This window comes from Procambarus clarkii, chromosome 10 (assembly GCF_040958095.1).
Source record: "Procambarus clarkii isolate CNS0578487 chromosome 10, FALCON_Pclarkii_2.0, whole genome shotgun sequence".
NCBI lineage: Eukaryota > Metazoa > Arthropoda > Malacostraca > Decapoda > Cambaridae > Procambarus > Procambarus clarkii.
In genome coordinates, this window is record NC_091159.1 from 47,809,123 (window position 1) to 47,823,784 (window position 14,662).

Here is a 14,662-nt window from a genome sequence, read left to right on the forward strand (position 1 = left end):
TTTGATGGTGCTACATAGCCTTCCCGGTTTGGTGCCTTCTTTTGATAATTACTTACTTACTTACATAGCCTTCCCGGTTTGGTGCCTTCTTTTGATAATTACTTACTTACTTACTTACACTTACCTCTTGCATACAAATCCGCCCAAATCTGGAGAAATGGACATACTGTACTGTACTAACACTTAAACGTACCGAGAGGTGTTTGTATAGAGAAATAAGTGCAGGGACTGACACGCTTTATTTTATCTACATTAAAGTGAACCAAAGATTGTTATATATGCACAAATATTTTTTTTTGCCTTATTAAGACAAGTTCCAGCCCACAGAGAGAGAGAGGTGGGAGGGCCTAGCATCACATGTTACATCCTCGCCTCCTCTCGCAAGTGGCAGCACTCCGCTGAAGGAGATCATCCACCATATGAATTAACAGGAAATTTACAAACTGGTAATGGAAATGAAGCTCAAGGCAGAGTTAATTATGACAAATAAATAGGTTATGCTCCTCTGAATACCGGCCGTACTCAGATGGGTTGCAATACAATATAACATTTCTGCCAGAAGGAATACACGAGTCGGAACTCATTAAAACATGCAGCACAACAATTGTATTGCCTCGAGTGTAATACTGTACTTTCATTCACTAAGTTAACCATTTGCTCGGTGGACTATGGTCATCCTGAGATGGGAAGGTTAGGAGAAGGTATGCACCAATCCTAAAGTTCCTTTTCTGATTAATAGTACTAAAAGGAATTCATCCAATGGCTTCTCAGTAAGTGTGACCAGTGAATGGTTCTCTCTAATATCATTATCCAGGGACAGGCTGATCATAAAACAGTCCCACAGCACTGTCTATTAAACAAGCCGAGTCTTAAGGATAGTCTAGCCTCTGACAAAGTTGCTGAACACTGAGGCATTAATCCAACATTGAACATTTGTAGTCTCCAACCACTGAGGAAAATAATGGAAGCAGGTTGTGCTGTATAGGTTAGACTAGGTCTCTTAAGTCAGTGTCAAAGAACGGAAGGAATCTGGAATATTAGTGAGACCGCTTTACATTTTCCTTCCGGAGAACATTGTGTCTTATGTTACTTGAATACAACTCACAACATGTTCCTCCTTTCTACAGAGGTTGTTTGGTGAAGCTTAACTTACATTTCTAATCGATGAAGGTTCTACTGTATCATATATGCAATGCTACTATAGTTATAGACGGAGAAATGCAAGATGAAGACTGTGCTGGTGGACTGGATCTGGGATCAGCTGTGGGTTGTCAATGAGCCAGCCACAATAGGCTAGGCTCACCATCTTCAAGAGACCATCATGCCATTTGAGAATTTAGAAACATACACTAGGCTGAAAAATATTTGAGAGGAAGATGATCTAGTGAGCAGTCAGACAACAGTGGAGAGGAGAGAGAGAGAGAGAGAGAGGCATTATGAGAGAACTAAGATGAGTTGCCACATGACAATCATCCATTATAATTTATCGTGATGACTCGGCCAGTTCAGCAACTTGATCATGGGCATAGAGGTTGTCATCGTGATCCAGAGCGTCATCAGAGCTTCTCCTCCTCCTGCCAGGGCCGCCAGCGAAGTTGGCAGCAGCGAGGCCCATGAGGTGCTTGGCTGCTTGTGACCCGCTGTAGCCCCGACCCAGGCCAAGATCCAGTCCTCGCTTAGCGCTGCCGGAGGAACGCACGAATCTGAGGCACACGTGAAAGAGAGCGTCGGTTATTATAAGAAATGGAACATAATCTTGGCATTTATTTATTTATTTATTTATTTATTTATTTATTTATTTATTTTATTTATTTATATACAAGAAGATACATTGGGTTTGTAAGAATACATAGCATAGTATTTACAATCTTGTAAAGCCACTAGTACGCGCAGCGTTTCGGGCAGGTCCTTAATCTAACAGATAATTTTAAGTAGGTAAATTCTAGCAGAGTTAATAAAATGATAACAGATACATTGCAAGAAAAAAATGACATGAGAGAGATTAGTAAGTATATTAAAGCACATTGATATATTAAAGCTCTGATTGATTATATTGACAGCTTGATTGGTAATTTAAACAAGATTAATAGACACCATACAGCAGATTGATAGCATCTACCAAAACATAAAAAAGTTAAGAAAAATGTGTTGATAGTGAGGGAAGAGAGCATACTAGCGACTATGTATGCCCTCTATATATACATTGAAGGTCCATATTGCCAGGGGGAAGGTAGAGAGGGAGTGATGGAGGAAGGGGAAGGATGGGGTGAGGGAGAGAGAAGAGTGAGACAAGGATGGAGGAAAGAATTCCCCATTGCTTAAGCTTTTAAACTGAATTAGTTATGCAAATACATGATTGTGGTTGAGGAGGTGAACCTTGATGCATGAAACTAGGTACACCACTCATTACACTATGATGATGATGCAAGTCGTGGCGAATGAGGCTGCACTACATACACACCAGAACACATTCCTCTCCATGTTTCCTCACAATGCACAAATTATGAGGAGGATTAAGTCAGAGGAGGACTGCACAAGACTATAAGATAACTTGGACAAACTCAAAGGATGGGGTGGGTATGTGGCCCTGCGGGCCGCTCCAAGCAACAGCCTGGTGGACCAAACTCTCACAAGTCAAGCCTGGCCTCGGGCCGGGCTTGGGCAGTAGAAGAACTCCCAGAACCCCATCAACCAGGTAAGGTTTAACAAATAGCTGCTAAGAGTATAACGAGCAGGTGTAATGAAAATAGAGTAGTGAGCAGGAGGCCAGATACAAGATACCCTTTGGGAGATTAAATCTTTCAAGAATCAGGAGAAAACGATCTGGTGGTTGACATCGCACTGGACCTGTCCTCCGAAACCAACATCAAAAGGATATCATTAGCAGCACGTACACAGTCGGCATATTGTTGGGCTATTGTATTGGAATAAGAACTGCATTCAGAAACTTGTGTAAGGAATTATTCAAGACCTTGTATACCGTGTTTGTCAGTCCAAACTTGGAGTATGGAGCTCCAGTGTGGCGTTCATATCTAGTCAAGAACAGGACGAAGTTAGAGAAAGTTCAGAGGTATGTCACCAGACTGGTACCCAAGCTGAGGGGAATGAGTTACGAAGACTACTGGAATTAAACCTCACATCACTAGAAGACAGAAGAGTTAGGGGAGACATGATTACCATTTATAAGATTCTCAGGGTAGACAGACATTTAACACAGGTGTTACACGAAAAAAAACGGGACATGGTGGAAACTTAGCACCCAAATGAGCTACAAACACGTTAGAACAAACTTTTTCAGTGTCAGAGTAGTTAATAGATGGAACGCATTAGGCAGTGATGTGGTGGAGGCTGACTCTATACACAGTTTCATATGTAGATATGATATTTCAATAGGCTCAGGAACCTGTACACTAGATTGTCCCGGATCATTTGATACTTTGCCTCATGAAAGGCTGGTGTACATAATGAAGAAGCAAGCTGGGGAAACACAGTACTAGACAAGGAAGCCCCTGAATGAGAAAAACAATATGACAACAAGAATGTGACAAGTGGAGTCCTCAAAGGTTCCGTCTTGGGCCCACTATTGTTCCTAATTCAAGTTAATGACGTACCTGAGGGGAGGGAAGGGAAGGGAATTATGAGAAAGTGCCAAGCCTCGATGACTATATAGCACTTGGAAGGGATCAGGATAAGGATGGGACGAGGGGAGGTTTGTAACAAGATGAGCCGGTCGGCCGAGCGGACAGCACGCTGGACTTGTAATCCTGTGGTCCCGGGTTCGATCCCGGGCGCCGGAGAGAAACAATGGGCAGAGTTTCTTTCACCCTATGCCCCTGTTACCTAGCAGTGAAATAGGTACCTGGGTGTTAGTCAGCTGTCACGGGCTGCTTCCTGGGGGTGGAGGCCTGGTCGAGGGCCGGGCCGCGGGGACACTAAAGCCCCAAAATCATCTCAAGATAACCTCAAGATCTCAAGATAGGATTAAAAGGGTTATGCTATGATGAATAATTATAGAAATAAAATCTCTCGACCCAAAAGAGAAAAACAACAGGTGATAAGATCACAAGATACCGAGGGGAAATAGACAAGGACAGCTGTATTCAAGTGTGAGGAAGGACAAGAGAACATAGTTGGAATTGGGAAACTCGAATGAGTCGAAAAAATGTAAAAATAATACTCGTAACTTATGTGGCTAGTCAACAGGTAGAATGCACTGAAAGAATTATGGAAGCCACCTCCATTTATTTTGAACATTGGGATAGTTAAATTGTACAATAGATACAAGGTTATAATAGGTTGGGTACAAAGAGCTGGAGCCCAATTTCCCTGTTGTGGCTGTTAGGCAAGTACAGATAGATACCCACTCATCCCTCCACCACATTCCCAACTCATATCTTGCTATCGACACATCTGCTATCATATGCAGAATTCAATTAATGCTTGTACCCCCCACACCCCGGCCCCTTCTAGCCCAGACTACCCCAGGCCTTGGAACCCAAACCCCAGACTACCCCAGACCCTGTGATCCACCCCCAAACTACCCCCAGACCCTGTGATCCAGACCCCAGACTACCCCAGTCCCTGTGATCCAATCCCTAGACTACCCCAGACCCTGTGATCCAAACCCCAGACTTCCCCAGACCCTGTGATCCAAACCCTAGACTACCCCAGTCCCTGTGATCCAACCCCCAGACTACCCCCAGACCCTGTGATCCAACCCCCAGACTACCCCCAGACCCTGTGATCCAGACCCCAGACTACCCCAGTCCCTGTGATCCAATCCCTAGACTACCCCAGACCCTGTGATCCAACCCCCAGACTACCCCTAGACCCTGTGATCCAACTCCCAGACTACCCCCAGACCCTGTGATCCAACCCCCAGACTACCCCTAGACCCTGTGATCCAACCCCCAGACTACCTGTGGGCTATGTCCACTCTCCTGCACCTTAGACCTGAACTGTAATCCTCTGTTGCTGCACCTTTGGCTAATCTCTTGAAACACGAGACGACAAAGCCTTATTGGGTTCTTTCCGATCTTTTATGAAACACTGAACTACAGGAAGAGGAGAAAGTAAGGCTTTTCTAGATTCGCCGAGAGGGAATGCTTCCTTTGATTTCCGGCGTTTAGCGGTTCTCAGCATTTAGTGGTTCCCAGCATTTAGTGGTTCCCAGCATTTAGTGGTTCCCAGCATTTAGCGGTTCTCAGCATTTAGTGGTTCCCAGCATTTAGCGGTTCTCAGCATTTAGCGGTTCTCAGCATTTAGTGGTTCCCAGCATTTAGCGGTTCCCAGCATTTAGCGGTTCCCAGCATTTAGCGGTTCTCAGCATTTAGTGGTTCCCAGCATTTAGCGGTTCTCAGCATTTAGCGGTTCCCAGAATTTAGCGGCCAGCATTTAGCGGTTCTCAGCATTTAATCAAAGTCACTACCACTGAAACATGTATAACATTCATAGTAAAGTCATCATACAGAACAATACCAAAGCGAGATACATCATTATGAGCGGCTGAAGCCAGATTCACGAAGCAGTTACGCAAGCACTTAAGCACCTGTCCATCTTTTCTCAACCTTTGGCGGCATTGTTTACAATTATTAAACAGTTAATGAGCTCCAAAGCACCAGGAGGCTGCTTATAACAATAACAACAGTTGATTGGGAAGTTTTCATGCTTGTAAACTGTTTAATAAATATAACCAAAGCCGTCAAAGATTGAGGAAAGATGTACACGTTCGTAAGTGCTTGCGTAATTGCTTCGTGAATCTGGCTCCTGGACACGTTGGCAAATGGTCGCTGAAGATCAAGTTTGTCCCTCTGGTCACAAAGGGGTCAAAGATCACTAAGGAAAGGTGCAGTTGTGGGGGGAGAGAGAGGAAGGATTAAGCCACTGGTGGTGCTGCTGCTGCAGGCGACGCTGTAGCGGGAAGGGTGGATGGGTCGGCGGGCAGCGAAATGGTGGGATTAACTCACTTTTCTAGCTCATTGGCCCTTATGATGGAGTGACCCAGTCTGGTGAGCAGCTCCAAGACATAGTCCGGGTCGTCGATCTCCACCACGGCCCGCGCCTCCCTGTAACACAAGCACAACAACGTCACTACACATCAATGATTGATGAAGATTAAGCCACCCAAAAGGTGGCACGGGCATGAATAGCCCGTAAGTGGCGGCCCATTAGAGACATTACCAGTATCATTAGCTGATACTGGAGATCTGTGGAGGTGCGACTGTACCCTGCGGAGAGGTCGTGACCTCTCCATACATTAATGTTGTTTGTTGTTATAGATTCAGCTATTCGGAACAGGTTCCAAGTAGCACGGGCTATGGTGAGCCCGTAACTTACCTGGCACAGGAGCGGGGCAAGTAGCACGGACTATGGTGAGCCCGTAGTGGACTTACCTGGCACAGGAGCGCACATGAATGTTCTCTATCCCTCTTGTATATATGTTTTTTTTTTTTTGAGATATATACAAGAGTTGTTACATTCTTGTACAGCCACTAGTACGCGTAGTGTTTCGGGCAGGTCCCTGGAATATGATCCCCGCCGCGAAGAATCGTGTTGCAGATGTTCCATATATGAGGTTTTGCACTAGTGAATGCCGTATGTGTGTGTAGATTCTCTATCCTGTAAGATAATGTAATAAATCATGACATATAAAACAACAAAGTTAGAGGTGATAGAAGAAAATACTAGAGTGTTTGAAAGGAGAATCTCCAAGGTTTTCTTTGAATATGTTGTGTATTCCCCGTTAGCGAGACCCGACAACTGTATCGGGCAAAGGGAATAACACTTCACATAAACTGTGAATTATTTAATGTGTACTTTGTTAATTATAATTATTCTCTGATGGACTGGGCAGGGATCAGCAGTGGAATACAGGTGAATAATATAGCATAAGGTGGTTATACATATTAAATAATATAACCAAAATATATAGACCATTCATAATGACAAAAATTGACAAAACTTTCTATATTCTGTTTGGCAATAAATCCTCTAATCAAATAAATCTCAAAATAAACAATACCCAAATTTGTAACAAATTAGATGGCAAATTCCTTGGCATTCTCATTGACCACAAGCTGAATTTCCAGGGACACATTCTAAACATATCAAAAAAAGTTTCAAAAACTGTGGGCATTCTTTCTAAGATCAGATATTATGTACCACGCCCTGCCCTGGTGACTCTCTATTACTCCCTTATCTATCCATATCTCAACTATGGTATTTGTGCTTGGGGCTCTACTACCCAAAATCACTTACGTCCTCTAATTACTCAACACAAAGCTGCTATTAGGACAATATCCAACTCTGGCCCCAGACATTACTCGGTACCCCTACTTAAATCTCTGAATATGTTAGACATTAAGTCACTGCACATTCTCTCATGTGTATTATACATATATAAAACGCTAAACTATAATGCCAATCCTGATCTCAAAAGCTTCATAGAAGGTTGTAACAGAACCCATGAGCACCACATCAGAAATAAATACAGTTTTGATATTCCTAGAGTACGACTTAATCAAACTAGAAATGCTCTACAAATCAAGGGGCCCAGAATGTGGAATGACCTTCCCAACCATGTTAAAGACTGTACCTCTCTCAACCAGTTTAAGTTAAAAGCGAAGCTATACCTAATAAATTCCCTGTAACCTACCTTACCCTTCTATTGTCAACCAATGTCTGTTTTTTTCTTTAAAGAGCGCTGTTTGTCGACATAATTGTATTTGTGCTGCTTTTTCATCTGTTTTCATTTCTTGTTTTCATTCTACTCATTATGCTCAATTAGTATTAAGCTTGTCATTTAAGTTTATTATGCCCGAAACGCTTTGCGTAATAGTGGCTTTAGGCATTGTATGTACTAGCTCTACCTATAAGTCAACCAATCCTTGTAAAAATTTATTGTATGTATGTACCTTACCTAAATAAAATTGTATTGTATTGTATTGTATATAGCATGAGTAATTCTCGTGCATCATCACACTCCAGCAGCACCCACAACTTCGTACGGTCCGCGTGAATTGTCGTACACATTTACTCCTGTGGTGATGCCAATCTCAATACGCTATCCCCAATCTTGAGATTAACTTGACCTGAATTGACCCGAATTTACCTGAGGGCCACTAACACTTTAGTGGCCTCGACGAGGACCTTCCACAAGCCACCGGCTTGTCAAAGGTCCTCCCATTGACCGTTGATGATGATTTTTCCAGTTGGATTTTAAAAATTTTCAAGAATTTTGCCGTTTAAACCGTCGGGTAGGGGGGGGGGGGGTCCATGGGTTTATAACCCAGTGGGTGAAAAAGAATGTCTTGTTTTCAGTCTAACATTGCGGCTTGTTGAGCTTGAAACGGCTGCTCCTTGTCAGTGTCACATCTGACCTTTTGAAGAAATTGCCAGGATCAACAGCCTCCAAATTGTTCAGTATATTAAAGGTTCGGGTGAGATCCGCCCTGTCATGCCTGCTTTGTTGTTAGCCGCGAGGCCCTCAACCATTCCGGGGGTCAGATTCACGAAGCACTTACACAAGCACTTACGAACCTGTACATCTTTTCACAATCTTTGGCGGCTTTGGTTACATTTATTAAACAGTTTACAAGCATGAAAACTTCCCATTCAACTGTTGTTATTGTTATAAACAGCCTCCTGGTGCTTCGGAGCTCATTAACTGTTTAATAATTGTAAACAAAGCCGCCAAAGATTGTGAAAAGATGTACAGGTTCGTAAGTGCTTGTGTAACTGCTTCGTGAATCTGACGTCCTCCCAGAGTAATGTAGATCTAGAAGGGTTTTTGCACTATTTGCTTTTTGAACTTGCACTACATCTCTCCATAATATTTTTATTCCCTTATTTCTTGTCCTAATATACACATACAAATGTGTGCTAGGGTATGGAGGTCCACTACCGCCCACGGGATGGGTATGGGGTCCACTACCGCCCACGGGACGGGTATGGGGTCCACTACCGCCCACGGGATGGGTATGGGGTCCACTACCGCCCACGGGACGGGTATGGGGTCCACTACCGCCCACGGGATGGGCATGGGGTCCACTACCGCCCACGGGATGGGTATGGGGTCCACTACCGCCCACGGGATGGGTATGGAGGTCCACTACCGCCCCACGGGATGGGTATGGGGTCCACTACCGCCCACGGGATGGGTATGGAGGTCCACTACCGCCCACGGGATGGGTATGGGGTCCACTACCGCCCCACGTGATGGGTATGGAGGTCCACTACCGCCCACGGGATGGGTATGGAGGTCCACTACCGCCCACGGGATGGGTATGGGGTCCACTACCGCCCCACGTGATGGGTATGGAGGTCCACTACCGCCCACGGGATGGGTATGGAGGTCCACTACCGCCCACGGGATGGGTATGGGGTCCACTACCGCCCACGGGATGGGTATGGGGGTCCACTACCGCCCACGGGATGGGTATGGGGGTCCACTACCGCCCACGGGATGGGTATGGGGGTCCACTACCGCCCACGGGATGGGTATGGGGGTCCACTACCGCCCACGGGATGGGTATGGGGTCCACTACCGCCCCACGGGATGGGTATGGGGGTCCACTACCGCCCACGGGGTGGGTATGGGGTCCACTACCGCCCACGGGATGGGTATGGGGTCCACTACCGCCCACGGGATGGGTATAGGGGTCCACTACCGCCCACGGGGTGGGTATGGGGTCCACTACCGCCCACGGGGTGGGTATGGGGTCCACTACCGCCCACGGGATGGGTATAGGGGTCCACTACCGCCCACGGGGTGGGTATGGGGTCCACTACCGCCCACGGGATGGGTATAGGGGTCCACTACCGCCCACGGGATGGGTATGGGGGTCCACTACCGCCCACGGGATGGGTATGGGGGTCCACTACCGCCCACGGGATGGGTATGGGGGTCCACTACCGCCCACGGGGTGGGTATGGGGGTCCACTACCGCCCCACGGAATGGGTATGGGGGTCCACTACCGCCCACGGGGTGGGTATGGGGGTCCACTACCGCCCACGGGATGGGTATGGGGGTCCACTACCGCCCACGGGGTGGGTATGGGGGTCCACTACCGCCCACGGGATGGGTATGGGGGTCCACTACCGCCCACGGGGTGGGTATGGGGGTCCACTACCGCCCACGGGGTGGGTATGGGATGAAAAATAAATTATCATCACCTAGTTATACCAACACATATCAACACCTTCCTCTCCCCCTACGCCTACCCCCCTGGAAGGACCCACGCAAAGCCTAATGAGGAAGAAGCAAAAAGCGCTCCCAGACCCTACTGAATGAACACACAAATGCCATATAGAAAATGGTGAACGTTCGTGAGCGTGGAAGGCGCATGTGGCGTCCCGGGGAATCCGACTTACGTCTTTTATTAACCCAGCTCCCCCCCATTCCCCCATTGCACGCCCTGCCTGCAGTTCTTACCGTCGCGATATGCAAATGAAGCTGAATTATGTTCGTTAGAGCGTAAGCGTCGCTTCTAAGACCCCTTTAACAGCCAGCCTCGCCCACCTGGGCAATCAAGGCGCGAGGTGGTTTTTGTCCCCCGGATACAAGCCGCTTATGTATCCGGCACCCCGCCTCCCCCCTCCCCCTCGCCTGCACCATTGACAAGTATATGTGTGTAGGGGGGGGAGGGGGTGGGGGGAGCTGTATGTGCGTGCGTGTGTGTGTTTTTACTATTTGTGCCTGCAGAATCAAGCTGTTAGCTCTTGTACCCCCGCCTTTCTAACCAATTTAATTTTCCTCTTATGGCTACTATATATATATTTGTCTCTAACGCGCGTACACACACACACACACACACACACACACACACACACACACACACACACACACACACACACACACACACACACACACACACACACACACACAGTGCGAAAGTTGGCTAGTGCGAAAGGCTAGTGCGAAAGTTGGAGATGCAGGCTGGAGTGAGAGGGAAGGTACTCCGGTGGATAGAGGAATACCTAAGCAACAGGAGACAACGAGTCTGTGTGAGGGGTGAGGTCTCAGATTGGCGAGACGTCACAAGTGGAGTCCCGCAGGGGTCAGTCCTTGGACCTATACTGTTTCTGGTATATGTAAATGATCTCCCAGAGGGTATAGATTCGTTCCTCTCAATGTTTGCCGACGATGCAAAAATTATGAGGAGGATTGAAACAGAGGATGATAGTAGGAGGCTACAAGATGACCTGGATAGACTGAGTGAATGGTCCAACAAATGGCTGTTGAAGTTCAACCCGAGTAAATGCAAAGTAATGAAACTAGGCAGTGGAAACAGGAGGCCAGGCACAGGATACAGAATAGGAGATGAAGTACTTAATGAAACAGACAGAGAGAAAGATCTAGGAGTTGATATCACACCAAACCTGTCTCCTGAAGCCCACATAAAGAGAATAACGTCTGCGGCATATGCGAGGCTGGCTAACATCAGAACGGCGTTCAGGAACCTGTGTAAGGAATCATTCAGAATCTTGTACACCACATATGTAAGACCAATCCTGGAGTATGCGGCCCCAGCATGGAGCCCGTACCTTGTCAAGCACAAGACGAAGCTGGAAAAAGTCCAAAGGTATGCTACTAGACTAGTCCCAGAACTAAGAGGCATGAGTTATGAGGAAAGGCTGCGGGAAATGCACCTCACGACACTGGAAGACAGAAGAGTAAGGGGGGACATGATCACAACCTACAAAATCCTCAGGGGAATCGACCGGGTAAACAAGGATGAACTTTTCAACACTGGTGGGACGCGAACAAGGGGACACAGGTGGAAGCTGAGTACCCAAATGAGCCACAGAGACGTTAGAAAGAACTTTTTCAGTGTCAGAGTAGTTAGCAAATGGAATGCATTAGGAAGTGATGTGGTAGAGGCTGACTCCATTCACAGTTTCAAATGTAGATATGATAGAGCCCAATAGGCTCAGGAATCTGTACACCAGTTGATTGACGGTTGAGAGGCGGGACCAAAGAGCCAGAGCTCAACCCCCGCAAGCACAATTAGGTGAGTACACATACACACACACACACACACAGAGTTAGAGTTTAACCCAACCAAATGTAATGTAATGAAGATAGGTGTAGGGAGCAGGAGGCCAGATACAAGGTATCATCTGGGAGAGGAAATTCTTCAGGAGTCAGAGAAGGAAAAAGACTTGGGGGTTGATATCACGCCAGACCTGTCTCCTGCAGCACATATCAAGCGGATAACATCAGCGGCATATGCCAGGCTGGCCAACATACGAACGGCATTCAGAAACTTGTGTAAAGAATCATTCAGAACTTTGTATACCACATATGTCAGGCCAATCCTGGAGTATGCAGCCCCAGCATGGAGTCCATATCTAGTCAAGGATAAGACTAAACTGGAAAAGGTTCAAAGGTTTGCCACCAGACTAGTACCCGAGCTGAGAGGTATGAGCTACGAGGAGAGACTACGGGAATTAAACCTCACTTCGCTGGAAGACAGAAGAGTTAGGGGGGACATGATCACCACATTCAAGATTCTGAAGGGGATTGATAGGGTAGACAAAGACAGTCTATTTAACACAAGGGGAACACGCACAAGGGGACACAGGTGGAAACTGAGTGCCCAAATGAGCCACAGAGATATTAGAAAGAACATTTTTAGTGTCAGAGTGGTTGACAAATGGAATGCATTAGGGGGTGATGTGGTGGAGGCTCACTCCATACACAGTTTCAAGTGTAGATATGACAGAGCCCGATAGGCTCAGGAATCTGTACACCTGTTGATTGACGGTTGAGAGGCGGGACCAAAGAGCCAGAGCTCAACCCCCGCAAACACAACTAGGTGAGTACAACTAGGTGAGTACACACACACACACACACACACACACACACACACACACACACACACACACACACACACACACACACACACACACACACACACACACACACACATACACACAGTTTACAGTTTACAGTTCACAGTTTCAAATGTAGATATGATAGAGCCCAATAGGCTCAGGAATCTGTACACCAGTTGATTGACGGTTGAGAGGAGGGACCAAAGAGCCAGAGCTCAACCCCCGCAAGCACAATTAGGTGAGTACAATTAGGTGAGTACACACACACACACACACACACACACACACACACACACACACACACACACACACACACACACACACACACACACACACACATACACATACACACACACACACACACACACACACACACACACACACACACACACACACACACACACACACACACACACACACACACACACACACACACACACACACACACACACACACACACACACACACACACACACACACACACACACACGTGGTAGATGGGTACGCGGTGTGGTAGACGGTTGGAACAAGTTAAGTGAGAAGGTGGTGGAGGCCAAGACCGTCAGTAGTTTCAAAGCGTTATATGACAAAGAGTGCTGGGAAGACGGGACACCACGAGCGTAGCTCTCATCCTGTAACTACACTTAGGTAATTACACTTAGGTAATTACACACATACACACACACACACACACACACACACACACACACACACACACACACACACACACACACACACACACACATACACATACACATACACACACACACACACACACACACACACACACACACACACACACACACACACACACATACATATATATTCCCAGGAAGCAGCTCTGTAACAGCTGTCTAACTTCCAGGTACCTATTTACTGCTAGGTGAACAGGGACATCAAGATGGAAGAAACTCTGCCCATCTGTTTCCGTCTCGGTCGGGAATAATGTGTGTGTACTCACCTATTTGTATTCACCAATTTGTGCCTGCAGGATCGAGCATTGACTCTTGGATCCCGCATTTCTAGCCTTCGGTTGTTTAAAATGATGATTCATGACTTCCTTATCATATCGGTTTTAAAATGGTGAATAAAGTTTGCTTCCACAACCTGTTCCTTAAGTGCATTCCAAATTTCACTACTCTCACGCTAAAAGAAAACTTCCTAACATATCTGTGACTCATCTGAGTTTCCAGCTTCCACCCATGTCCCCTCGTTCTGTTACTATTCCGTGTGAACATTTCGTCTATTTCCACTATCAATCCCCCTGAGTATTTTGTACGTTCCTATCATATTCCCCCTCTCCCTTCTCTTCTCTAGTGTCGTAAGGCTCAGTTCCTTCAGGGCCCTCTTTATACTCCATTCCTCGAAACTCTGGGACGAGTCTCGTTGCAAACTTCTGAACCTTTTCCAGTTTCCTTATGTGTTTCATCAGGTGGGGGCTCCATGATGGGGCGGCATACTCTAAGACTGGCATCACGTAGGCAGTGTAAAGCGCCCTAAAAGCCTCCTTACTTAAGTTTCTGAATGATGTTCTAACGTTTGCCAGTGTAGAGTACGCTGCTGTCGTTATCCTATTTATATGTGCCTCTGCAGTTAGATTAGGTGGTACGTCCACGCTCAGGTCCCTTTCTCGAATCGTTACAGGTCGATAGTTTCCCTTCATTGTGTACTGTCCCTTTGGTCTCCTATCACCTAATCCCATTTCCATAACATTACATTTGCTCGTGTTGAACTCCAGTAGCCATTTCTCTGACCATCTCTGTAACTTGTTCAAGTCCTTTTGGAGGATCCTACAATCCTCATCTGTCACAACTCTTCTCATCA

At 46.4% G+C, this 14,662-nt stretch overlaps 1 protein-coding gene across 1 annotated transcript in view; it reads right to left on the reverse strand.

Moving 5' to 3' along the window:
• Positions 1–220: 220 nt before the first annotated feature.
• The window catches only part of Dh31 (diuretic hormone class 2), a 149,739-nt gene continuing 135,297 nt past the window's right edge, over positions 221–14,662 (reverse strand). The window contains exons 3-4 of the mRNA XM_045768472.2: positions 5,967–6,065; positions 221–1,703 (exon numbers count right to left, since the gene is read on the reverse strand). Coding sequence (XP_045624428.1) covers positions 1,484–1,703; positions 5,967–6,065 — 319 coding nt within the window. The 3' untranslated portion in view covers positions 221–1,483. The remainder of the gene's footprint in view (positions 1,704–5,966; positions 6,066–14,662) is intronic.